Source organism: Bufo gargarizans, chromosome 2 (assembly GCF_014858855.1).
Source record: "Bufo gargarizans isolate SCDJY-AF-19 chromosome 2, ASM1485885v1, whole genome shotgun sequence".
Lineage (NCBI taxonomy): Eukaryota > Metazoa > Chordata > Amphibia > Anura > Bufonidae > Bufo > Bufo gargarizans.
This window is the reverse complement of record NC_058081.1, coordinates 242,595,148-242,621,358: the sequence shown is the minus strand read 5'-3', so window position 1 is coordinate 242,621,358 and position 26,211 is coordinate 242,595,148. Positions and strand designations below refer to the sequence as shown.

The 26,211-nt window shown below is 40.8% G+C and overlaps 1 protein-coding gene across 2 annotated transcripts in view; it reads left to right on the top strand.

Moving 5' to 3' along the window:
- Positions 1 to 26,211, top strand: part of RELN (reelin) — a 716,958-nt gene that overhangs the window by 589,635 nt on the left and 101,112 nt on the right. For both annotated transcript variants that reach the window (XM_044280166.1, XM_044280165.1), the window contains exons 35-43: positions 766 to 906; positions 4,553 to 4,730; positions 5,712 to 5,796; positions 9,751 to 9,933; positions 13,003 to 13,174; positions 13,545 to 13,647; positions 19,132 to 19,361; positions 21,496 to 21,716; positions 24,375 to 24,522. In XM_044280166.1, the coding sequence (XP_044136101.1) occupies positions 766 to 906; positions 4,553 to 4,730; positions 5,712 to 5,796; positions 9,751 to 9,933; positions 13,003 to 13,174; positions 13,545 to 13,647; positions 19,132 to 19,361; positions 21,496 to 21,716; positions 24,375 to 24,522 (1,461 nt within the window). The remainder of the gene's footprint in view (positions 1 to 765; positions 907 to 4,552; positions 4,731 to 5,711; positions 5,797 to 9,750; positions 9,934 to 13,002; positions 13,175 to 13,544; positions 13,648 to 19,131; positions 19,362 to 21,495; positions 21,717 to 24,374; positions 24,523 to 26,211) is intronic.

The window sequence follows — 26,211 nt, the reverse complement described above, 5'->3', positions numbered from 1 at the left end:
GCTGGTGTGTCTTATAGGACGAAAAATACGGTAAATCTTTATAAATGGTAGTCACTATACTATACAAGTTTCATTACTATGCTTCGCCTCTGGGGTGCCATTATGTTAAAACATGCATGAAATTGCATATGGTAATATTAAAGGGATTTTCCTACAAGTGTCTGATTGGCAGGGGTCTCACGACTGGGACCCCAGCTGATCATGTGAAAAAGGGCTCCATCATTCCCAAATTTAAATGGAGCAGCATGTCCACTATTGGTCCATTCAATTCCATGGGACTGCAGGAGCCCCATTCCAAGCTGACACCCTAGTGGTTAGACCCTACTGATGAGACAGGTTTCCTCTATTATGTGGAAAAGCTATTTAACATGGAGGAAGAAAGGAGTTTTATTTGTTTCATTCTAAACACAGTGGCATTTGTTTGCTTTTGTCATAAATGTTCTGTAATGTAGAAATATTTACTGTAAGAGATGATGTGTTTCTAAATCAAAACTGTACATATGACAGATTTAAAGATAAATCGGTTTCAGAGGCAGCCATGCAATCCCTTAACATTATGCAAGCAAGAATTACAGTATGTGTGATTTAAGATGACTTTAAATAGATGTCGCTCTTATAACATTTCACCACTTTGGATGAAACTGAGTCAGCACCCTGCATATTAAATGTGCTTTGCAAATAAATAAATTATTGACTCTGCACTCATGAAGTATTGATTGCAAATTGTGATATAATTGTGCAAATGTGCTTTGATTTTTATGGCAGCTCTCCTAGGACTCGCTTCAGATGGATACAGAATAACTATGGGCCTGATGCAGATGTCTGGGCCCTTGATAATGTTATTCTATCTTCCGGATGTCCTTGGATGTGTTCAGGTCACGGGATATGTGAATCAGGCCACTGTGTGTAAGTTCTGAATATATGTAATAGTTGAGGTAGTTAGGAAGTTTCCAACTGTTCTTTTTTGAATAATAGATTAAAGGGGAATAATATTAACATTAATTAAAATAACTATATCTGGAATAACTGATCTATTTAACACAGATGATCTTCTCATTGATGTTCTGGACCACATACGTCACTGACACAAAATATCTATTATTCCAGCAATGGCAAATAGAAGTGTTATAGTTTTTACAGTTTCCTTATAGTTTTGTGTTGATATGTACACAATCATTAGTAATCGAGCTTCGATTCGCAGATCCAAGTAGATTAGTTCCAAAACTTTGTTTTTAATGCTGTCTCCGCGTATAGGATTAAAATGTATTACCTCCATATAGGCAAAATTTATTTCACCCGAAGTCGCGTGAGACTTTGGTGAATTAATTCGGTAAACCGATCTGCATCTGTAAAAACATTTTAAAATAGCAATCCAAAGTTGGGTTTGGTACTGGCTGTTACCGACTTCGGATTGCTATTTTATATAGTTTTTAAAGATGCAGATGTGATTACTGAATTAATTCACCGATGTCTTGCACGACTTTGGGTGAAACGAATTTTGTCTACACTGAGGCAATACATTTTAATGCTGTACGGAGACAGAATTAAAGCCAAAGTGTTTGAAAGAATCAACTCCGGATCTCTGATCCAAAACTCGATTCGCTCAACACTAATTATTAGCTATACATAATTTTTAAAAAATACTGGGCACTCTCACTTATGTAGAACCATACAATTTATTACAGTACATATAATCATAAATGCACAATCTCAATAATATAATAAAAATAGATAATAAATGCCTAAAATCACTGTAATAAAAATGGATCCAAAAAAATGCTGAGGGAAAGTCAGTCCATATGTATCAGACTGGTAGTGGGCGGTAGTCGGTAATTAAAGATGGGATTTAATGTCCTGTACAATATACAGTCCCACTTTTTTGGAGAGAAGTAAAGATGCTACGGTTTGTAGACATTCACTTGAGTGAGTCTGTTTGCGGCGTCCCGCTTGTACTCACTGTGCAGTGAAATCTTGTGTAGATCTTCGGCTTGTAATCCAGAAGTTGCTCCTATCCGCTCCTGTCGCCACCGGATACTGCTGTAGCTTGCTTGCCCGTGTTAAGTCCTTTAGCTGCCGCTCCGTGGTATCTAAGAGCCGGCAGGCAATAAGGCTTGTATTCACTCTCCCCACGTCGGATATACAGCGCCACGCTACTGTGTAGCCTCGTGTATTGCGCTTGTGGTTGCCGATGTGTCAGGGATCTTAATAAAACACAGGATCCTCGGTTGATCCGAAAAAGCAGCACAGCGTTTTTTTAAAAGGTTCCAGTACGACTTGCTTTGGGATTACTATGGGGGTCTCTTCACCAAACGCGTTTCGGGGTACTTGCCCCTTCCTCAGTGGCACTAATTATTAGCTATACATAATACTTACTAATCACAGCCTGAAATAGACGCTAAAAAACAAAATAATAAATATTTATTCATAATTCTGGTTAAAATACGGGTAACAGCAAAAAACAGGCCAAGGTCTAATAAAAAGGTCCTCTGAACACCAGACGTTTAACCCCTGGTGTTAGGTAGGTGTATAGTCAGAGAAACCAAAGGTGAGATTGGATTATTCAGGCTACTATATGGCAATAGCCTGTAATTAGTACACCAGGGGCCAAGTGGAAAGTTATGTGCCACTCTTCCACTCTAGCCACATTCGCAGAGGTGCACAATAATCACAATACACCTACAAAAATACAGGGAACACTAGCTGTCACAATCTAAGTGATATATACCCAGTGCATAGATAGTGTGGTAATAAAGTAAGACTCGTGCCTAGGAGAGTAGGGGATGCCAGGATGTAGGTAGAATGTTAATACATGCACAAATCCTTGAAAGCCTATAGTCCCAAATTCAAAGTGTTGCTTGCTCCCCGGGACTTATATGGCAAGCAAACACAGAGAAGTTCTCCCTCCCAGCTTCTGGTGTAATAGCGCACAGTGGCGCATAAACGAGACACTGGAGAATATATGCTTAATATGCAGATATAGTATGCAGGCTCAACGCGTTTCAACATAACAGTTTCTTCAGGAGCCATCTGGTGGACAGATTAAAGCAAGGTAGGCTAAGTGGTGTTACCACACTGGTGTTGTGTGGCGTGGCATCCTGGGCTAGTAAAGCCGTGATCGCGCGTGCAACACAGCAGCTGATAAGTGCAGCCAGCCGGGGAGTGGGAGCGGGACAGGCCTCCATGAGCTCCGCCCCCAGTCTGTACCCAGCAGGATGAGCGCTCCCGATAAGGTGAGAGTACCTAAGTAAATAGGGAAAACCAAAGCAGCATAAATAAAGTCGCAGGGGTTATAGAGACAGCAAGGACAAAAGAGGATGGGAGGGGGGGAGAGGACTGAACCAACAGTAGTCAAAGAATGAAGGCCTAGCCATAAAAAGGCACGGGTCAACCCACCTAAAATTTGGATGAAGAAAAGAACACACAAGGTGGCCAGGGGCAGCAAAAAAAAGGGGAGCTGCTTGTAAATGTGACAGATACCAATAATGCACACCATGAGCAGTTCCCTCCATTGTGCTTTTTTCTGCAGAAGAAATCTGTAAATATCGCTCCCCCCCGGGAGAGGGCCGGATCTTTTTCATGACAACTCATGACGTGTCGCGCAACAGAGGTGTCTCTGTTATTACGAACATCCCCAAGGTGCTCACCAATCCTGCGTCTAAATTAACGTATAGTGTTGCCCACATATTTGGTTGTGTACCAAGCGGTCGCGCAGGTTGCAACCCTGTTTGTATGTGATTGACGGTGCAGACCCCACCAGATGACCAATATCTGGGTCTGGCTGCAAAACGCCCCAATACTGTCCCAGTATCTGTCGCACCTTCTGGTAAATCGCATCAAATGTGCCTACGATGCGGATTGTGCCATCCGTCTCCTCTCTATGTCTAGGATACAAAAGTGATTCCCTATTGCTGCCTAAAGCATGTTCATAATCAGACTTTAGTACCGGTCGCGGGTAACCCCCCTGTTGGAATCTATTGGTGAGGTCACTGGCAGCTCTTTGGAAATCAGAAATGGTAGAACTGTTTCATCGGACCCGTAAGAACTGTACCTTTGGAATGCCGCATTTTAGTGATTGTGGGTGCCAGCTATCCCACCTTAATAGGTTGTTTGTAGCGGTGGGCTTCTGGAACAATTCAGTCACCACGCGACCATCCGAGTCTTAGACCTAGGTCTAGAAATGTAATGATGGTTTCATGTATTTCAGAGGTGAAAAACAGGCCTAGATTGTTGTTATTCAAGGCCCCTACGAAACTGACAAATTCCCCCTTAGACCCTCTCCAGAAGATAAGTATATCATCGATATACCTGGTCCAGAATTCAATCAGGGCCGACCACTTTGCCATGGCACTAATATAGTTATGTTCAGCTGACATTAGCATATCGCTAATGTCAGCCAGCTTAATACCCATTTTTCAGGTGACAGAAACCCTTTAAGAAACCTGACAATATTCTTTTTTTTGCTGAATTAGTATACAAATCTGTTATTTACTTCTTAATTGATGCCAGTGATGGTTTGTAAAAAAAAATCTAATACAATTGTTAACATTTTTAGGTGTGACCGGGGTTTTGGAGGCCCATATTGCGTCCCAATTGTTCCTTTACCTTCAATTCTTAAAGATGATTTTAACAGTAATCTGCATCCAGACCAGTGGCCTGAAGTGTATGGAGCAGAAAGGGGAAATCTAAATGGAGAAACCATTAAATCAGGAACAGCACTTGTCTTTAAGGGGGTTAGTATTTTTGTCAATGTTGTCCATTGTTTATATCTAAATATCTATAGTCTATATTTACTATTTTTCCACTAAATTATATTTTACTTTCCAAATGTGTCCAAATGTGACTAAATAATTATGCTGTAAAGTTAGAAATAAATCTCGTATCGTACCTACGCTTTCAGATAACTTAAACTGTTGTGTGTGTACATCAATAATATCACTATTTCTTATTATTATATGAGTTGTATTTGGCATGTTTAGCAGATTCCCCTCCACAGGCTAGATCTCTAATTTTAAGTTTTCCCAAAGCTAGTGGGGGTAGGAAACTATTCATGTCTGCCAATAGAATAGACACGGAGACAGCAAATTCTGCTTTCTAACTCTCACTCAGAAGCATCATTGATGACATTATAAGGAAGTACTGAGTGGTAGTGATGTGAATAAAGCACTTGGGATAAGATACAGCACCATTAGCTTCTCCAGCTTCTGCATGTGTTCCTGTGTATCTCTCTATCCCTCTGCGACTCACTCCTCCTCCATTCTCTACTCTTAATAGACTTCTGTGGGAGCTAGTTATCTTATCACTTCATTCAGCTAGCATCCACTTTTGGTCTCACACAATTCAGAGCAAATGCTATTTTAATAAATTTAGCAGATAAAAAAGATAACTGGAGAACAATTCATTTTCCCCTGATATGATATATTGAAAAGTTTATCAGACCTGTAATATTAATTGATGCTAAGTTGTATGAAAAGCTACTATTTAAAAATATTATGCATGTATTGCCAGCTCTGTCTACTGCAAGTTTCCTAGTCATACTGTGAAATAAAATGTGGGCCTCAATTAGATCCATATCTAAAAAGTGTACCAGTTTAATATGTTAGTAAACATGTGTTTAGTGGCAAGGGAAGTAACATTGCCACATTTAAGTGAAATATAAGTATAATAGACATAACTATTACCCTGCTATCTATACATATTTCTTTAATCTTCAGGAAGGATCCAGAATGCTTGTCTCAAGGGACCTGGACTGTACCCATACATTATACATTCAGTTCTCATTTAAATATATTACTAAAGGTAAGAATTCAAATTCAGAGACCTGAACCTGGCATTATTTGTATACACTGCAAAAAAAATCATTTTTTTTTTTGTTCAAAGCAAGCTTGGAATTTGTAATATTTGAAAGTATCTGGTCAACAGTTCCGTCTAAATATTGTCACAATGTTTCCTTGTTTGCATTGTCACTGCACTAGTGAAAAACATATATAATGTTTTTCAATGTTTTTGTGATAAGCACTAAAAACCTTTGTGTTTAACTACTTTTCTTAACTGAGTGTTGCTAAGGTAATTACTTTCCCCCACACATGCACACACATACCTTTACTGCTTCCAATGGCCCTATTTTTGTTAAAGATAATAAAGAGCAAAAGGGGGAAAAAATGACCCAAACAACTTCCAAGTTGATCAAGGAGATAGCTACACTGTATATGTTTATATACAGGGAGTGCAGAATTATTAGGCAAGTTGTATTTTTGAGGATTAATTTTATTATTGAACAACAACCATGCTCTCAATGAACCCAAAAAACTCATTAATATCAAAGCTGAATATTTTTGGAAGTAGTTTTTAGTTTGTTTTTAGTTTTAGCTATTTTAGGGGGATATCTGTGTGTGCAGGTGACTATTACTGTGCATAATTATTAGGCAACTTAACAAAAAACAAATATATACCCATTTCAATTATTTATTTTTACCAGTGAAACCAATATAACATCTCAACATTCACAAATATACATTTCTGACATTCAAAAACAAAACAAAAACAAATCAGTGACCAATATAGCCACCTTTCTTTGCAAGGACACTCAAAAGCCTGCCATCCATGGATTCTGTCAGTGTTTTGATCTGTTCACCATCAACATTGCATGCAGAAGCAACCACAGCCTCCCAGACACTGTTCAGAGAGGTGTACTGTTTTCCCTCCTTGTAAATCTCACATTTGATGATGGACCACAGGTTCTCAATGGGGTTCAGATCAGGTGAACAAGGAGGCCATGTCATTAGATTTTCTTCTTTTATACCCTTTCTTGCCAGCCACGCTGTGGAGTACTTGGACGCGTGTGATGGAGCATTGTCCTGCATAAAAATCATGTTTTTCTTGAAGGATGCAGACTTCTTCCTGTACCACTGCTTGAAGAAGGTGTCTTCCAGAAACTGGCAGTAGGACTGGGAGTTGAGCTTGACTCCATCCTCAACCCGAAAAGGCCCCACAAGCTCATCTTTGATGATACCAGCCCAAACCAGTACTCCACCTCCACCTTGCTGGCGTCTGAGTCGGACTGGAGCTCTCTGCCCTTTACCAATCCAGCCACGGGCCCATCCATCTGGCCCATCAAGACGCACTCTCATTTCATCAGTCCATAAAACCTTTGAAAAATCAGTCTTGAGCTATTTCTTGGCCCAGTCTTGACATTTCAGCTTGTGTCTTGTTCAGTGGTGGTCGTCTTGCAGCCTTTCTTACCTTGGCCATGTCTCTGAGTATTGCACACCTTGTGCTTTTGGGCACTCCAGTGATGTTGCAGCCCTGAAATATGGCCAAACTGGTGGCAAGTGGCATCTTGGCAGCTGCACGCTTGACTTTTCTCAGTTCATGGGCAGTTATTTTGCGCCTTGGTTTTTCCACACGCTTCTTGCGACCCTGTTGACTATTTTGAATGAAACGCTTGATTGTTCGATGATCACACTTCAGAAGCTTTGCAATTTTAAGAGTGCTGCATCCCTCTGCAAGATATCTCACTATTTTTGACTTTTCTAAGCCTGTCAAGTCCTTCTTTTGACCCATTTTGCCAAAGGAAAGGAAGTTGCCTAATAATTATACACACCTGATATAGGGTGTTGATGTCATTAGACCACACCCCTTCTCATTACAGAGATGCACATCACCTAATATGCTTAATTGGTAGTAGGCTTTCGAGCCTATACAGCTTGGAGTAAGACAACATGCATAAAGAGGATGATGTGGTCAAAATACTCATTTGCCTAATAATTCTGCACTCCCTGTATAAGCCTGTACTAGAAGGGTATAGATACTATAACTTGTTTTTTTCTCATGACTTCATGCTTCTGATATGACTATCCGTTATATGTGCCATCCCATAAAGGACATGTATTACAAATCCACAGGATGGCTGTCTGATTGCTGGCGGCCCCAAATCTGAGACCTTGACTGGTCACTAGAATGGGAGTTCTGAGCCCACGTGGATAAATTTGAATGAACTGATGGTCATGTATTTACACTGCTGATCCATTCAGTGTCTGTTTGGCTGATGGAACAGCCAAGTGCTGTACTCAGTGGTATCCTCCAGAACCAGACATGGAATGGAGCTGCCAGTCACATTCTTGGCTGCCAGGTCATAAAAAACTCCTCCTCATTATGATGACAAAGTGGCTAGTGATCTATGCGGATCTCAGCAGTGAGGCCTACAGTGATCAGACATTTATCATCTATTCTATGCACAGGCAATAAATTACATTTTAGGGACAACACGTTGAAGTCGATTTGAACTTTTTTTTCTCAAAATGCAACATCATAGCAAAATATTCTTTACTTAAAGAAGAACTCTTGCAAAAAATGTTTTCTGTTATTTACATGATGTAATCTGTAGTGAAGGTAATCTTCTCATCAGTGACTGTATTTTCACTGTGTCATGTGACCAACTCTCTCCAACTGATGCAGGACAGGAAGTCACTTACTTCTGTGATTATTTCTGTCCACACATAAGATGCTGTGTTATTTGGAAAGTCTGACTGCTGGTCACATGACAGCTCAGGATCAGAAGGGAGGGATAGCTGACAAATGCAGACACTGGTAAGAAGATTGCATTCACTGCAGATTACATCATGTGCCTTTCTAGCAGGTTAGAAAAAAAAATAAAAAATTCCGGGAGTTGTTCTTTAATTTTCCGAATCCGCATGAAAAAAAGTTAATAAGGTCATGATATATAATTTTATCAACAATTTAAACCTTTTTAACTGCTAAAACTATGCTGCATGGAGTGCTCTTTGATCGCAACAATTGGACATTGGACTATTTAAATATAATTTAGCATTTACTTTTTTCAATGCATAGATATTTCTGAAAAAATAGATATGTTGCCTTTTAAACATCAGAAGGAACTATTTTTATGTTAGGCCACAATGACATTCAGCCTGGAGCATGCCCTCGGATCTTCAAGTAACTGCAGTGTGATCCCTAAAGACCCGGATGTCAGTTTTGGTCACAATCACAATGTATGTGATAAAAACTTTGCTGAAGACCAGTCTACAGTGAATGCCCTGACTATGAGTGAACATGTCATCATGGTCTTTAGGGATCTCATTCCATATGTTTGTAGGTCTGTCTAAAGAAGATGGATTCCAATCTATAACAATGTGATGATAAATACTTTTGTGTTAAAAAAAATACAAAAGTATTACAGGAATAATACTTTTATTAGCTAACCATAATAAATTAAATAGAGGATAAGCGCCTGATTGGCAGGGATCCGACCACTGGGGTCCCGACTGATCACAAGAACACCTTGCTGCTCCACTCAATTGCAGTGTGTGCTGCCAATCCATTCGAACATACGGGACTGTCTTAGATAGCCAAGTACAGCGCTCAGCTATCTCTGGCAGTCCCATAGAATTCAAAAAGTGGTAGCTTGGATTCATGACTGCCTGTCCATTCAAACAGGGATACATGGGGCCCCATTCTAATGATTGGCTGGAGCCCCAGCATTCAGACCTGTGCCATTCAGACACTTATTATTCCCTACTCTATGAATATGGGATCTGTTTGTCATGGGGCAACACTTTCATTGTATGAATTCTCTATTTAGCTTCCTTGTTGAAGCATCACTATTTTAGCTTGTTATTGCTAATATGTCTAAATGAACTGCTACTACACTGGAGGATGTTTTCAGACTACTACTATATGAAAAGAAATAGAATATAGTAGCACTTGTTCAAACTTATGTTTCTCTTGTTTTAGGTGCTCCAGAGAGATCCCACTCTATTCTTCTCCAGTTCTCTGTTACAGGGGGCATCACCTGGCATCTCATGGATGAATTTTACTTCACACAAACTACTGATGTTCTGTTTGTCAATGTTCCTCTGTCACCTGGCGCACAAACTAATGCAACCAGATTTAGACTCTGGCAACCATACCACAATGGTATTATATTTCGCCTTCATTTGTTGTGTTGTATAGTAAATATTCTATGGAAAATTAAATAAATAATAGCTGTGAAAAAACTTTAGCATATGATTTCCATGCTGTGTTGATCCTGAAGTAGACAAAAACAAATTATACTTTCATAATTTAAGGTAAAAGGATTCATTATTAAACATGGTGCCATATATTTATTTCCTAAAAAGTCTTTGAAATCTCCTTATCCAACTGAGGTTCTTTTCCGGAGTTACGATAATGTTTCTTAATATGCAATATAGGCCTTTGGTGCAACTATGGAATCACCATTGCTGTCATTGCACCCAAGGTCCTTTCTCCGGACAGCATTTCCAGGGAGGGACTGGCACCAGAAAGAAGCAGAGCTTTGGTGCAATAAGAACAGAGGTGACATGCTCATTGCACCAAATACCTAATTAGCATATTAAGAAAAAGTATGACTCAGGAACGGAGCCTTAGATAAACAAAAGAAAAACTGTTTTAATAAGGTGAACCACAGATATGCATCTATGCAGACAGTTGGATAGGGAGGTCACTGGTGACAAATTCCCTTTAAGGCTACTTTCACACTCACATTTGGTACGGATCCGTCATGGATCTGCACAGACGGATCCGCACCGATAATACAACTGCATGCATTCATTCAGAAAGGACCCATTTGCATCATCTTTAAAATTGCCAAAATGGATCAGTCTTGAACACCATTGAAAGTCAGTGGGGGGGGGGGCGGATTTGTTTTGCATTGTGTCAGTGAAAACAGATCCGTCCCCATTGACTTACATTGTGTGTCAGGATCCATTCGCCTCCAGAGCTGAATAGAGGTAAACTGATGCATTCTGAGCGGATCCTTATCCATTCAGAATGCATTAGGGCAAAACTGATCCGTTTTGGACCACTTGTAAGAGCCCTGAACGGATATCACAAACGGAAACCAAAACGCCAGTGTGAAAGTAGCCTTAGCTGATGGTGCCTACATAATATTCTTCTGGTGAAGCACAGACTGGAAATATACTTCTGTCTACTTGATGTACCAATAGTTGTGGTGTCCAATAGAAGTACATGTGTATTAAGAGTTGTGCCTCTGCACAACTTTTCAAGGTAAGCACATAAGTCACTGGTTGTCTGGCCACTTAAAATTTTTAAAATTGTTCAATATGATGTAACATAAAAGAATAATGACAATTGCTCACCTTACATATCTCTGGCACTGTCATTCCAGTCCTTTCCAAGTCCCTTGCTGGTATATCTCTATTTTCTGGTCCCTCTGTACACAGACCAATGACCACTGCAGGCAATCACTGGCTGTAGTGGGACTCCACTAGAGACCGTGATTGGCTGTAACATCACATGGAACTTTTCAGGGCCCAGCACACAAAATCCTGTTAATAATTTGTCACGACCCTTGGTCATGGTCGTGACTACTGTAACCGCATACAGTTGCCTGCAGTCTTGTTGTTGTTGTCAATCACAGGTGAGGGCTATAGTATGTTGCCTCACCTGTGGTTGCCGCTGGCAACATTGTGTATGTGGCAGCAGAGCAGCCTGAGCGGTGCTAGGCAGCTTGCTGCAATAGGCATGTGGTTGCACCTGGCAACCTCTCTTTATAGGTGTGCCTTTTATCGGTGTGCACGGGGTGTTATATGTGTTGTGTGCACTTCCCCTTTAAGTTGATGTCTTCCCTTCCCTGGTGTTGGAAGGGTTAACTTCCTTCCTAGTGTGTGTGTGTGTGTGTGTGTGCACTGGGTGTGTCTCACTGTGGGTGTGGCTACTTGGCCCTATAAAGCCTCAGTGAATAGCAGTAGTCAGTGGGGGTTCTTCAGCCATGCTTGCTGGAGACATCCTCCTGGTTACTTACATCTGCCAGTGAGGGCCACCCTGGTGGTCATAAACGTTATGTCTGGTGTTAGTTTATGGTTTATCTGTTATTGCAGCACATGGTTTACTGGGTTCCTGTGTGATGTCTGTTGTGTGCTGTGTCCTTTGTGTTGGTTGTGGATAGCAGCACTTGCACGTGGGTTCCAGGTTGTGTGTCTGTGGCAGGTAAGTGTGGTACTAGTCTCACTTACCGGTCATTGCCATATGTCTGTTTATGTTCCCCTTTCTATGTAGCTTGGCCAGTGAGACTCCTGTTCCTCCGTGTCTAGGAGGAACGGGTCGTCTTACCCTGCTCCTAGTCCAGGGCCACCCTGAGGGCGAGCAGGAATATCAGGTTCTGGAGTATGAGTCCTCCTACCTTCAGGGTTGGCTCATACGGATAGGAGACAGGGTCAGAATTAGGGATGTGTAGGAGGTGACCTTCTCCCTTATTCCAGTCCTGGCCATGCTCTGACCACCCATCTGCTGATACCGCACGGCTGAGGGTTTTCCCCATCCGCAGCCGTGACATAATCAGTTTGTGTGACGGTGCCATTTTCAAGAGTTTGTGTTGAGTGGTGCCCAGTAAGTAAAAAGAGGATTCTAATGATGAGTTTTATTTATTACTTTGCAACCCCAACCATATTTTCTGATTATGTAGTTCAGAATTTAAGGAGATTAAAGGGGTTGTCCGGGTTTAGAGCTGAACCCGGACATACCCCCATTTTCACCCCAGCAGCCCCCCTGACTTGGGCATCGGAGCAGTTCATGCTCCGATGCTCTTCTTTGCCCTGCGCTAAATCGCGCAGGGCAAAGGCATTTTTAGGAGTTCCGGTGACGTACCGGGGCTCTCCATGGGGCAGCCAGGAAGCCCGGTGACGTCATCGGCACTGATGGGTGGGCTTTAGTGGTGCCCTAGCCAGTAAAACGGCCAGGCAGCGCTAAAGCCCGCCCATCAGCACTGTGTGTTGTGATAAACAAAAAAGACCATGCCCTGCACGATGTAGCGCAGGGCAAGGGAGCGCATCGGAGCATGAAATGCTCCAATGTTAGCCTCAGGGGGGCTGTCTGGGTGAAAATAAAGGTATGTCCGGGTTCAGCTCTGAACCCGGGCAACCCCTTTAACAGACTCCACAAAAGGCTGATATTATTTGATTGTCTTCTTCCATGCCATTCATTCTCCTGCACATTTCCATGTCTCAGGAAAGAAGGATGAAATTTGGATCATAGAAGACTTTGTCATTGATGGAAATAACATAAACAACCCATCTATCCTAATGGATACATTTGATTTTGGTCCAAAAGAAGATAACTGGTTTTTCTACCCTGGAGGCAATATTGGTCTCTACTGTCCATATTCTTCAAAGGGAGCACCGTAAGTCTGCATTATTGATTTTTGGTACCATCGCTACTTACAAATGATGGCAGATTTTATACTGGAAAAGGGCCAGGAACACAAAGTTTTCCAACAACAGTGGTTGATTTACCACTGAGACCTCATGTGCAAGTTTGTTAATCTTTTTTTTTTTTTTTGCTGCTGTTATTTGGAGGGAATATTTTTGTGCAGCTTCAGTTACTAAACCAAGGCTTTGACCAACAGAACATTTTTAAGCATTTTAAATGTTTTACATTGTTTTCTGCATTTTTAAGATGGTTTAATTGCCAGATAATCCAAGTTATCTTTAAACTTTTATCCTTAGTGACTGCAAGCAGTGTAACTCTAAATGTTTATTATTCTTGGGCAGGGAGGAAGATTCAGCTATGGTGTTTGTCTCAAATGAAGTAGGGGAGCATTCCATCACTACAAGAGATCTGGATGTTGATGAGAATACCATTATACAGTTTGAGGTAAGACTATGAACTTTAAAACTTTAAAATTGATTTCTAGTCACTAAAGTAATGTAAATGAATTACAAATGTATTATTTGTTACAATATTAACCCTTTCCAGATGCAGTGATTTTCTTTTTTTGCGTTTTCATTTTTTGCTTCCTGCCTTACCAGAGCCATGACTTTTTTTTTTTCCATTCACATAGCCGTATGGGAGCTTGATTTTTGCAGGACAAGTTGTACCTTTAATGCCACCATTTAATATTGCATAGAATGTAGGGGGGGGGGGGGGGAGAGGTGGAATTGGAAAAAAATATGCAATTATGCTACAGTTTTACAGGGTTTTTTTGTGCTCTTCATTCTCCAGGTCAGTACGAATCTGACCATAACACATATGTATAGTTTTTCTTACATTTTAATACTGCAAAAAAATAAAAATAAAATAATAATATATCCACTGTATAGGGAATACCTTACTGATGAATGGGGGTCTGAGTGCTTAGGACCCCCACTGATCCCGAGAATAGAAACTCGTTGCTCCATCTAAATGAAGCATATCTCCAACAGTTCCATAAAAGAATAAATGGTGTATCAGGGCGCATACTCAACTTGCTTCTCCAATAGAACTGGGGAAAAGGACCCCTGTATACTACATAAAGGTCTAAAAAAGTCGGAGTGCTTTGGGTGGGGAAGGGGACTGGCAAATAGGTCCATCTCATTCATAATTTTCTACCCCTGGTGTAGGTGTAAAAAATGGTCTAAATGAAAGACAGCAAGGAAGCTGTTTTACATTAAGAATCGACGCTGGATACACCGAAGTTATGTAGAGGCTGGCTCCTCTAGATAACTTCAGTGATCCACCGCCAGCTATAGCGCTTATTTAGACCGGCGTCTAAAACGCTGATATTATATGATTATAGTTGGGTCATGCCAGGTGCCAGCTGTATTTTACATCTGGCCCTTTGCTCCCAATGCAGGGATTGGAGTTAACGCAGATCCTGACAGTATAATAGCTTAGATGCAACTGGCTATACTGGCGAATAAGTGGTCAGAGAGAGGGAGGGGGCTCATGCTCTCTATGATGCGATTGTGGGGTGTGGGGGTTTGCCATGGAAGTGAGGGGCCTAACAATGGCCCTTGGCCTGCCTTGTATGAAAAACTATTAGGCCCTGCTGAATATACATTATGTCAGTTTTACTGTAACTGATATAATACACAGTAATACAGTAGTATTGCTGTGTATTATGTGAGCCATCGGAGGAAATGTTCAAGTCCCCTTGTGGTGTTTAGAAAAAAATAAAGTAAATAAAGTAGCTTTTTTAGCTTTGAAACACAATCTAAAAAAAATAAAACAAACCTATACATTCTGTATTTTTCACCCCATAAGACGCATTTTTCCCTGCGTCTTATGGGGTGAATACTAATGAGGGCTTCCATTATGAAAGCGCTCATTAGTACTGTAGGACCAGGAAGTAGTGAAGGCTCTGTACTCACCGCTTCCTGGTCCTCGGCTGTTCGCAGTGCTGTGGCTGTGCACAGCTTGAGGGTGCTCTGTGACCTCACATTGTGCGCATCAGGTCACAGTACAGCCGACGGCAGGAGGAAGAAAATCGTTGGCGGTGATGTAAGTGGCGGTAAGTCTTTATTTTATTTGATATGAGGCATATGGGGGCTCATGAGAGGCATATGGGGGCTCATGAGAGGCATATGTGGGCTCATGAGAGGCGCATGGGGGCTGATGAGGTGCATGGTGTCGTGGAAATTTATATTAACATAGGATGACTATAGTGGACTTTAGCTTAGGAATGTTATGTAGGTTTATTTTGTATATGCCTCCCTGTGTAAATTATGACCGGATTAGGGTTATAAGAGAGTGTGATCGGATCAGGACAGTACCAGGGAAATTCTATAGATCAGCACTCGGGTTCCTACTCCCCCATGTGAAAGCCGCCACCATTGGTTTGAGGGGGATCACCAATGGCTGCTGGCTCTGAGAGCAATATTCTTAGTGAAAGCTACCAGTGGGTCCTCATCAGCAACGGTGGGGTATAGCACGCTGATGCCGGTCTCACTGAACCATGGGCGTCCCAACATGAAACATTGGTTGGTGGGACTGGTGTCCATGTGAATGCTATATCACCTTTCTTTGTCGACCCTGTTTTAAAAGACCTTCCTCAGTGACTGATCCCCCCCTTTCGGAACCATGTCTAACAGAGATTCACTTTGGGTCAGTATGAGATTTCTACTGGATTAAATTGATGTTGTCTGATTAGAGAGCAATATCTGTGGAAAGGCTGATTCATTTGGAAGCATTTGCACGTGTCCTGGGAGTGGTGGTGGATTGTGAGCATGTTTGAGCTTCACCCACTGGCACTCTCAGGAGGTGTCTAAATATGTCCCTTCCAGTTCTGAAATGTATTTCTATTGGTCAAGGCATGAGGTGGATTGTACCTGCCTATCTGTAATATTATTGAGTGGCCATGTGCCATGGAGGGCGGGGTTAGCCCAGTAAAAGGCCTGAGACATGTTAAGTGATGGTGGTTTTACAGACGGGAAGAGGGAGGTTAGAACAGAGACTAAGGGCGGGCAGACGCGCCGGAGGGGGAGTGCCTTCGTATGAAAATGACCCAGAGGCCTGGGCACCGGCCGTTGTAACGCCGCCCCTGGGCACCTTCACAGACTAATTTGCATGAGGATTAAAAGTGTTTTTCTCCACAACGATGCTAGCAAGGAACAAACGGTAAGCACCGTTTTAATAGGGGGGATGTCGTGGACATAACACTGTTATTAGGTTAATAGGGTGAATCTGTGTGAAAGACTTCCTTTAAGCACGGGGGAAATTCTTTGTGGTTGGAGTACTTCTGCGCACTTTTAGCACAGCTTGGAGATGTGCATCTGATGCAAGCAAATTTCTACAACAATGGGGGCTGATTAGAGGCATGGTGGCTCTTATCTGAGGTCTGGTTGTGGGGTCATTCACATTGGGGTCTGAGCTGAGGTCTGGGGTCTAATTAACATTGGGGGTCTGATTGGGGCTTCAGCTGAGGTCTAATTAACATTGGGGGTCTGATTGGTGGTCCGGCCTGAGGTGTAATGAAAAATATTTTTTTCTTATTGTCCTCTTAATGTCTTATATGCCGAAAAATACGGTACATAATTGATATTGGTATCTCCGTAATAATTGATACAGTAAAATGATCATTTTTTTTATTCCATACAAGTGTAGAAAATGTTTTTGTTCATGCTACAATCCAAACAAAGCCATAAAAAGCTATCAAAAAGTTATACTGTATGTATCCAAAAATGCACCAATAAAAATCAACTCGTACCACAAAAAATTAACACTTATACAGGTGCTTAGAATAAATTAGAATATCATCAAAAAGTTAATTTATTTCAGTATTTCAATTGAAAAAGTGAAACTCATATATTATATAAATTCATAACACACAGATGGTAAGATTTATCAAAACTGGTGTAAGGGAAAACTGGTTTAGTTGCCCATAGCAACCAATCATATTACACCTTTTATTTCCCAAAGGACCTCTGCAAAATTAAAAGTGGAACCTGATTGCCATGAGCAACTAAGCCAGATCTCCTTTACACCAGTTTTAATACATCTTCTCAGGTGTGATCCATTCAAAGTGTTTATTGATAATTATGGCTTACAGCTAATGAAAACACAAAAGTTAGAATCTCAGAAATATTGGATTATTATACAAGACTAATAAAAATTATTTTTAAATACAAAATATTGGCCTACCTAAAAGTATGTACAGTATATACACTTAATACTTCCATGGGGCTCTTTTTGTATTAATTACTGCATCAACTGTTGGGTCTGATGTCTCTCATCTTCCTCTTGGCAATACCCCATAGATTAACTATGAGGATTAGGTCAGGAGAGTTTGCTGGCCAATCAAGCACATTGATACAGTGGTTACTAATGAAAAAGGCATCTCCATATAAACTGTAGCTTGTCAGCAGAGTCAGGGAAGGATGAGGTGCTCTAAGATTTCTTGGTAGATAGCTGTGCTCAACAACAGCAGATGACATGACTCCCCAAACCACCACTGACTGTGGAAACTTCACACTGGACCTCAATGTGTCTCTCCACTCTTCCTCCAGACTCTGGGACCTTGATTTCCAAATGAAAAATTGGATGACTGAGCAATAGTCCAGTCCTTTTTCTCCTTAACCCAGACTCTTCTGACATTGTCTCTGTGTCATGAATGGCTTGACAGTTGTATGGTAGCTCATATTCTGGATAAGTCTTTGTGTGGTGGCTCCATCTCCAGTCCACTCCAGTCCACTCCAGTCCCCCAAATTCCTGAATGGCTTTTTCTTGACAACCCTTTCAAGACCATGGTTATCCCTATTGTTTGTGCACCTTTTTCTAACACACTTTTTTTCCACTCACCTTTCCATTAATATACTTGGATGCAGCTTTCTGTACACAGCCAGCTTTTTAGCAATAACCTTTTGTGGCTTACCCTCCTTGTCTGTCTTCTTTTCAACTGTCAAATCAGCAGTCTTCCCCATGATTGTGTAGCCTACTGAATCTGATTGCAGGCTTAGGAAACCTTTTCAAGTGTTTTGTGTTGATTTAGATTAGCTGATTAGAGTGTGACACCTTAAGTCTACAATATTGAACTTTTTCACAATATTCTAATATTCTGAGATACTGACTTTTGGGTTTTTATTAGCTATAAGCCCAAATAATCAACATTAAAAGAAATGCTTGAAATAGATCACTCTGTATGTAATGAATCTATATAATATGAGTTTCACTTTTTGAACTGAATTACTGGAATAAATTAACTTTTCAATGATATTCTAATTTATTAAGATGCACCTGCACAGCCCCTTAGATAGAAAAATAAAATGTTTTGTGTCTTTCAATGCAGTGGCACAGAAAAATACATTTTCAAGATAATATAACTCAGTGAATGCCATAAAAACAAAATCCAAAAAAGCCAGTCACTGCTGTCACCCCCCTCCCCCCCCCCAAAAAAAGTTATACATTAGACAGACTCCAAAATTATTCCATTAAAAATAAAACTTGTCCTGCAAAAAACAAGCTCTCATATGGCTATGCTGATTGAAAAACAAAAAAGGTACGTCTTTTGAAATGCACAGATGAAAAATGCTGTTGCCTTAAAGATTTCCAGGCTCCTGATACACCGCTCGCCCCCACAGATCAGCTGTTCTCTGCCACCTCCGGTGCTGGAACAAGCACTGTGAATAGAGAGGGAACCACAGATCTGTTCAAAGTGTAGTGGCTGTGCTGGGTTTCTGCACTTCAGCTCCCACTGAAATGAATTGGATTACATATTAATGACCTATCCTGAGGATAGTTCATTAAAATTAGGAGCATGGAAAACCCTTTTAAGTATCAAGTTAGGGAGTGTCCATAATGGGTTAATACTTTTTTTGAACTATTTCATTTACCTCATGAATTAAAGTTACTGATTAAAGTTGAAACATTTTTCATTCAATGCAGATTAATGTAGGATGCACAACGGACAGTAATTCTGAAGACCCAGTGAGATTGGAATTTTCAAGAGATTTTGGTGCCACATGGCACTTGCTTCTACCTTTGTGCTATAGCAGTACCAGTCACATCAGTTCATTATGCACAACTGAGCACCACCCAAGTAGTATCTACTATGCTGGAACAATGCAGGGCTGGAGAAGGGAGGTCATTAATTTTGGAAAACTACATCTTTGTGGGTAGGTATTAATATTCTTACTAATTTTTCTCTTGCATAACTATTTTTATATTTCATAAATTTCAAATAGATACTTATCTCAGTCGCAGCAGGCTGCAATTGTGTTGCATATTTAGCTAAACCTGCTGGTAGAATACCGGCGCTGGCCTAGTGAGGATAAAAGGATAATACATATAAATATACAGGGCTCTAATTAGAACATACAATGATATTTCCTAATAGCTGGTGGCAGTATCACGACCTGTATTGGTTAGCGATCGTTCAGTATTGTGGTCCCATTGTTCCAAGCAGCGTTGTACAGATCTAGCAGAACTCATCCCTGCAGGCTCCTCCACGCGCGTGCATGCTACCGGCCGGAGCAGCGCACGTGAGGTGCGAGTTAGAGCAAGAAGCGTTCTGCTAGATCTGTACAGCGCTGCTTGGAACAACGGGACCACACTACTGAACGATTGCCAACCAATACAGATAGTGATACTGCCACCAGCTATTAGGAAATATCATTGTATGTCCTAATTAGAGCCCGGTATATTTATATGTATTATCCTTTTATCCTCACTATGCCAGCGCAGGTATTCTATCAGCAGGTTTAGCTATAAGTGACTTACCAATGGTGAGATTAGGCGGGACACTCACACCCAATACCAGGCAGCGACATCTCTGGTGAACACATCAGTGACAGTGAGTACCCTACGGCAGCGCAACTGTCTTCTACTCTACAATGTGTTGCATATTTGTTTTATTTTCTGAAAATTGAATGTTATTTTTAAACTACTGCACCCAGAACTTACATCAACACACTACACTATTCATTGGCAAGTTTTTGTTACTTAAGAAATACATGAATACATTAAGAATACAAAGTATTCAGAAAGTATTCAGATTATTTAATTTTTTACATTTTGCTATGTTGAAGTTTTGTGCTGTGATAAAAACATTTTTTAGTTTTACCCCCATCCATATGGACCCAGTACCCCATAATGAGAAAGTGAAAATAGAAGTTTAGAAATGTATGCTAATTTATTAAAAAGGAAAAATAAAATTTTACATAGACATAACTTTTCAAACCCGTTGATTTGACAATTAAAATTTAGCTGTGGGGGCTTCTGATTTGTCTTGGTCATCTTTGAGATGTTTCTATGCCCCAGTTGGAGTCCACTGGCAGTAAATTCAGTTGACTGGACATGATTTGGAAATACACACCCCTGTCATATAAGGAAACCATCTGCCCAATACCATCTCTACAATAAAGCATGGTGTTGGCAACATCATGCTGTGGGGGTGTTTTTCAGCAGCTGGGAAATGGAGATAGGTCAGAGTAGAGAGAAAGCTCTTGGAGGAAAGTACTGAGATATTCTTAAAGGGAACCTGTCACCAGGATTTTGTGTATAGAGCTGAGGCCATGGGTTGCTAGATGGCCGCTAGCACATCTGCAATACCCAGTCCCCATAGCTCTGTATGCTTTTATTGTGTAAAAAAAACCGATTTGATACATATGCAAATTAACCTGAGATGAGTTAGGGACAGGACTCATCTCACATACAGGACTCATCTCAGGTTAATTTGCATATGTATCAAATAGTTGTTTTTTACACAATAAAAGCACACAGAGCTATGGGGACTGGGTATTACGGATGTGCTAGCCGCCATCTAGCAACCCATGTCCTCAGCTCTATACACAAAATACCGGTGACAGGTTCCCTTTAATAAAAACCTGATCTAATGTGCTCTGGATCTCAGACTGGGCTGAAGGTTTTTCTTCCAAAAAGACAATGACCTCTAAGCACACAGCAAGACAACGTAGGATTGCAATAGGGACAACTCTTTGAATTACTGTGAATGGCCGAGCCAGAACCCTGACTTAAACCTATTGAACACCTCTGGAGATTGCGAACATTCTATTTTCATGTTGTCATTATGGGGTACTGAATGATGGGGGTAAATTAGTTTTTTGTTTCTTTAATTTTAGCACAAGGTTGAAACATAACAAAATGTGAAAAAAGTGAAAGGGGCTGAAGACTTTCAGTTTGCATTATATATTGAACTAAAAGTTCTGTAAACTGAGTTTACTTTTCTTTTTTACTAAAGTATGCAAAGTAGTAGAGTCAGCTGACAATGTTATGTTTGTGCTCATTCAGTTCCATTAGATTCAGATGGTATCAAGGATTTTACCCAACTTCTATGAAACCTGTGACATGGGCAATTGATAACGTTTACATTGGTCCTCAGTGTGAGGAAATGTGCAATGGTCATGGAAGTTGTGTCAATGGGACCAAATGTATCTGTGATCCTGGCTACTCTGGCCCTACATGCAAAGTCAGTACTAAGAACCCCGACTTCCTCAAGGATGATTTTGAAGGTGAGAATGTAAAAACTGTAATTTACATATGTCAGTCATAATTGTGGGCAATTAAATATTTAGTATCCATCTTTCAGTATCAATTAGGAAATTTTATGTAAAAATATATTACAAAAAAGTATCTCACTGAAGCTTTAGCTATAGTGCAGCCAGAAGGGTGTCTGAGCTTCTGTTTGCCTTTACGTTGGAAACTGTGAAAGCCTCCTTACAAGGTCTGTTAGGTTTGATGGGAAAAATTGAGAAGCATGTGGTCAAAGGCACATTTTATAACAAGAACAGTAGCATGGTAGCTCAGTGGTTAGCAGCGCTGGGATCCTAGGTTTGAATATGACCAAGGACAGGTTTCCTCCCACACTACAAAGACATACTGATAGAGAACTTAGATTGTAAGCCCCATTGGGGACAGCAAGAGATGATAATGTGTGTAAAGCGCTGCAGAATATGTCAGCGCTATATAAGTGAGTAAAATACATATAATATATTTATTTTAAAGCACCTTTGAGAAGATGTGTAGAAAAAAGTAGCCTATGATAGTATTAACATTCATAATATGTAGCCAAACATAACTCACTTTGCCTTATTTTTATTGCGATATTCATTTGTCTTTCTGTGTCAAGCAATATATTATACTGCAAGTAATAATGTTTATTGTATAAGACATATTTTTACTTTCACAAATATTTTTATAGCTGTCTTTCACTGTCTAATGTAGCTATCAATTTTATTGGATTTGCATTTTGCTCTTAGATATAGTTAATGTTTTCAGCCCGTTCCCATTTAAAGCAGTTATCCAAAGTATGGTATGTTAACCCTTATGATACCAGCACCATACATGTACGGCACTGGAAGCGGGGTCTGAAATACCAGTGCCGTAGAGCTACGGCGCTGTGTACACCCAGTCCCTGAGCGAAATCGCTCGGTGACCGGGGTACGATGGCTGCTCTGTACGGCAGGCAGCCATGTTTCCTAGGGGCACAGGGAGGTGTTTCCACCCCCCTGCAGCCCCGATTGCTGCTATTGGCTGGATTCCGCAGACATGCGCATTGCAGCTCCGGCTGTGATACGGAGCTGCAGGGGGGGGGGGCATTAAGTGTCATGTGGAGGTGACCGATGCTGAACAAGTCAGCACCTGTCTCCTCCTAGGTCAGGCAGGGTTTTGGGTCCCCTGCCAGTGCTGCTATTGGCTGGAACAGCGCTCCAACCAATAGCAGCGCTATAGCTGCACAGGAAGAGGCAGAACTTCCCTGTATGCAGCCATTCTAGCTGGTGACTGCGTGCAGAGAGGTTCTGTGTCTTTCTGTGCTGCTGTTGACTTGCTGGGACTTCTGTCTTCTGTGAGTCACCTGTTTGCTGAAAAGTACCCTTTCTACCACTTAAAATGTTTATATGGGGTGCCCTTTCCGAAATTCTTGGGGTTTTTCATTTTCATTTCTGGGGACCTCAGGAAATGTATTTAATGCGACATGGCGCCTAAAATACATGTCTGCTAGTTCAAGCCTGCAAAAAACATTTTTTGCACTTTGCCTCTAGAGACCTGCTGTGCGCCAATACAACAGGCTACAAGCACATATGGGGTGTTTGCAAAATGAGGAGAAAATGTTCGTACGGAGGTGCTCTTTCCGAACTGGGGTCATTTCTTGGGGTGTTTCATTTCTGGGGACCTCAGGAATTTATTGAAAGTGACATGGCACCTAAAATAAATGTCTGCCAATTCAGGTCAGCAAAATCCATAAAGCTGTTTGACTCTAGAGCCCTGCCATGTGCCCATACATCATTATTTTAGCACATATGGGGTGTTGGTGTATTCAGGGGGAAATGTATTCTGTGAAACGACTCATGGGTCTAAGTGCTCACTACACACCTGGAAATATTCCTTGAGGGGTGTAGTTTCCAGAATGGGGTCACTTTTTGGGGGTTTCTGCTGTAGGGCCACCTCAGGGTATCTTCATATGCGACATAGCTCCCAATTACCATTCCAGCTAAATCCGCTCTCCTAACACCATATGGTGCTCCTTCTACTCTGAAGCCTGCTGTGCGCCCATACATCAGTTTTTAAGCACACATGGGGTGTTTCTGTAAACTCCAGATTCAGGGTAATAGATTGTGGGTTTTGTTTGGCTGTTAACTCTTGATGTGTTGCAAAAAAAATAGATAAAATATCTGCTAAAAAAAGTGAAATTTTCAATTTCATTCCCATTTTAATTTAATTCTCGTGATGCACCAAAAGGGTTAACAAAGTTTATAAAATCAGTTTTGAATAGCTTGAGGGGTGTAGTTTCTAAATTGGGGTGATTTATGGGTGGTTTCTAATATGTAAGCCCCAGAAAGTGACTTCATAACTGAACTAAATGGCCTGGATAAGTAAAAGCGTTTTAAAGTTATTACCACATAAAGTGACATGTCAGATTTGCAAAAATCGGTGTGGGATTTAAGGTGAAAAGTGGCTCGGTAGTGAAGGGGTTAATGAAGAGATGAAATTGAGTTCATTGTTTTTATTTGGTTGAAGCAGATTTAATTAAGTAGCCACTAACAGTGCCCATATGTTGAACTATAAGTTAACACTTAGTTTTGACTCTGGCATGTTAGCTGGTCATCAGGGAGCTATTCATAAAAGGATTTGATAAATGCTGCACTCCATCATGTTTTCTGTCATCTCAGGTCAATTAGAATCAGATAGATTCCTGTTAGTGAGTGGTGGAAAGCCTTCCAGGAAATGTGGAATACTCTCCAGTGGAAACAATCTATTTTTCAGTGATGAAGGTTTGAGAATGCTCATGACAAGAGACCTGGATTTATCCTTGGCACGGTAAGATCAACATTTGATCTGAATTTAGAAACATTTTTTATTATCAAAGACATTTCCTCCTCTACCTGTCTGCTGTACAGATCACTGTATTCAGGGTATTATGAAAATTCACCTGAAATGATAGGTACACCCTCAACTGTCATGCAGTGAAAAGTTATTAGTATATGATAGGCATCATTCCTTCACCAGTGCAGTAAAGTGAAGAGTTTGTCATATCTATTAGGCTACTTTCACACTAGCGTTTCTATTTTCCGGTATTGGGATCTGTCATGGGGTCTCAATACCGGGAAAAAAAACGCTTCCATTGACAATGAACTGAACAGACGTGAGGCTACTATCACACTCTTGTTTAGGGCAGATCCGTAACAGATCTGCAAAAACAAATCTGTTACAATAATACAACCGCATGCATCCGTCATGAACGGATCCGTTTGTATTATCTATAACATAGCCAAGATAGATCCGTCATGAACACCATTGAAAGTCAATAGGGGACGGATCCGTTTTCTATTGTGCCAGATTGTGTCAGAGAAAACGGATCCGTCCTCATTGACTTACATTGTGTGTCAGGACTGATCCGTTTGCCTCAGTTTCGTCAAGCGGACAGCAAAACACTGCAGACAGAGTTTTGGTGTCCACCTCCAGAATGGAATGGAGACTGATCGTAGGCAAACTGATGCATTCTGAGCGGATCCTTATCCATTCAGAATGCATTACAATGCAAACTGATCCGTTTTGGACCGCTTCTGAGAGCCCATGACTGATCTTAGAAGCGGAAAGCCAAAACGCGAGTTTGAAAGTAGCCTAAACTGAACAGAATGCTCCAAAATGTATTTCATTTAATTTGGTTGTGTTCTCATACCAGAGAGAAAACCGTAGCATGCTGTGGTTTTCTTTAAGCCATGGCATGCAGAGCAAAACAGATCCGTCATGACCCACAATGCAATTCAATGTTTTAACTCTGACATGATAAAAACGGATCCGTCCTCCATTAACTTTAAATGGAGTTCATGACGGATCCGTCTTGGCTATGTTAAAGATAATACAACCGGATCCATTCATAACGGATGCAGATGGTTGTATTATCAGTAATGGAAGCGTTTTTGCTGAACCCTGGCAGATCCAGCAAAGAACGCTAGTGTGAAAGTAGCCTTATAGCGGCTTCAACACCATTATTGTGCAGTGCAGATTTTGCTAGAACTGTTCTATTAAAACCAGATTTGTGTAATGTTTTGAAAATATATATGTTTTTCATGTACATTTTTTATGTCACTAGGCTAGAATTACCAGTAACACAGAGTTAACTGTCATAAAATTTATGAAAATTGTAAATGAGAATTCTTAAATTCACTGTGGCCACCATCAGAACTACAAAGACAAATGGAGAAAACACAGCAGAGAAAAAACAACCTCCTTCGTGGATGGTGGTTAGGGATAGACTTACACAATAACCGCCTTTAATAGATCTGATCACCTTTGTCAGCCATGCTGATACCATATGTACGATGATAGTGGCAAACAGAAATTTCTAGTTAGTCTGGGTTATGGTTCAAATTACTTCATTAGGTATAATTTTGCATCTACAAATTGAGACCATACTGTCTCTTCATAAGGATACTATACCATCTCTAATCATTTGAACCATAGCTTGGCCAATGGAAATTATTCACAGAACACCATGTGAACAGA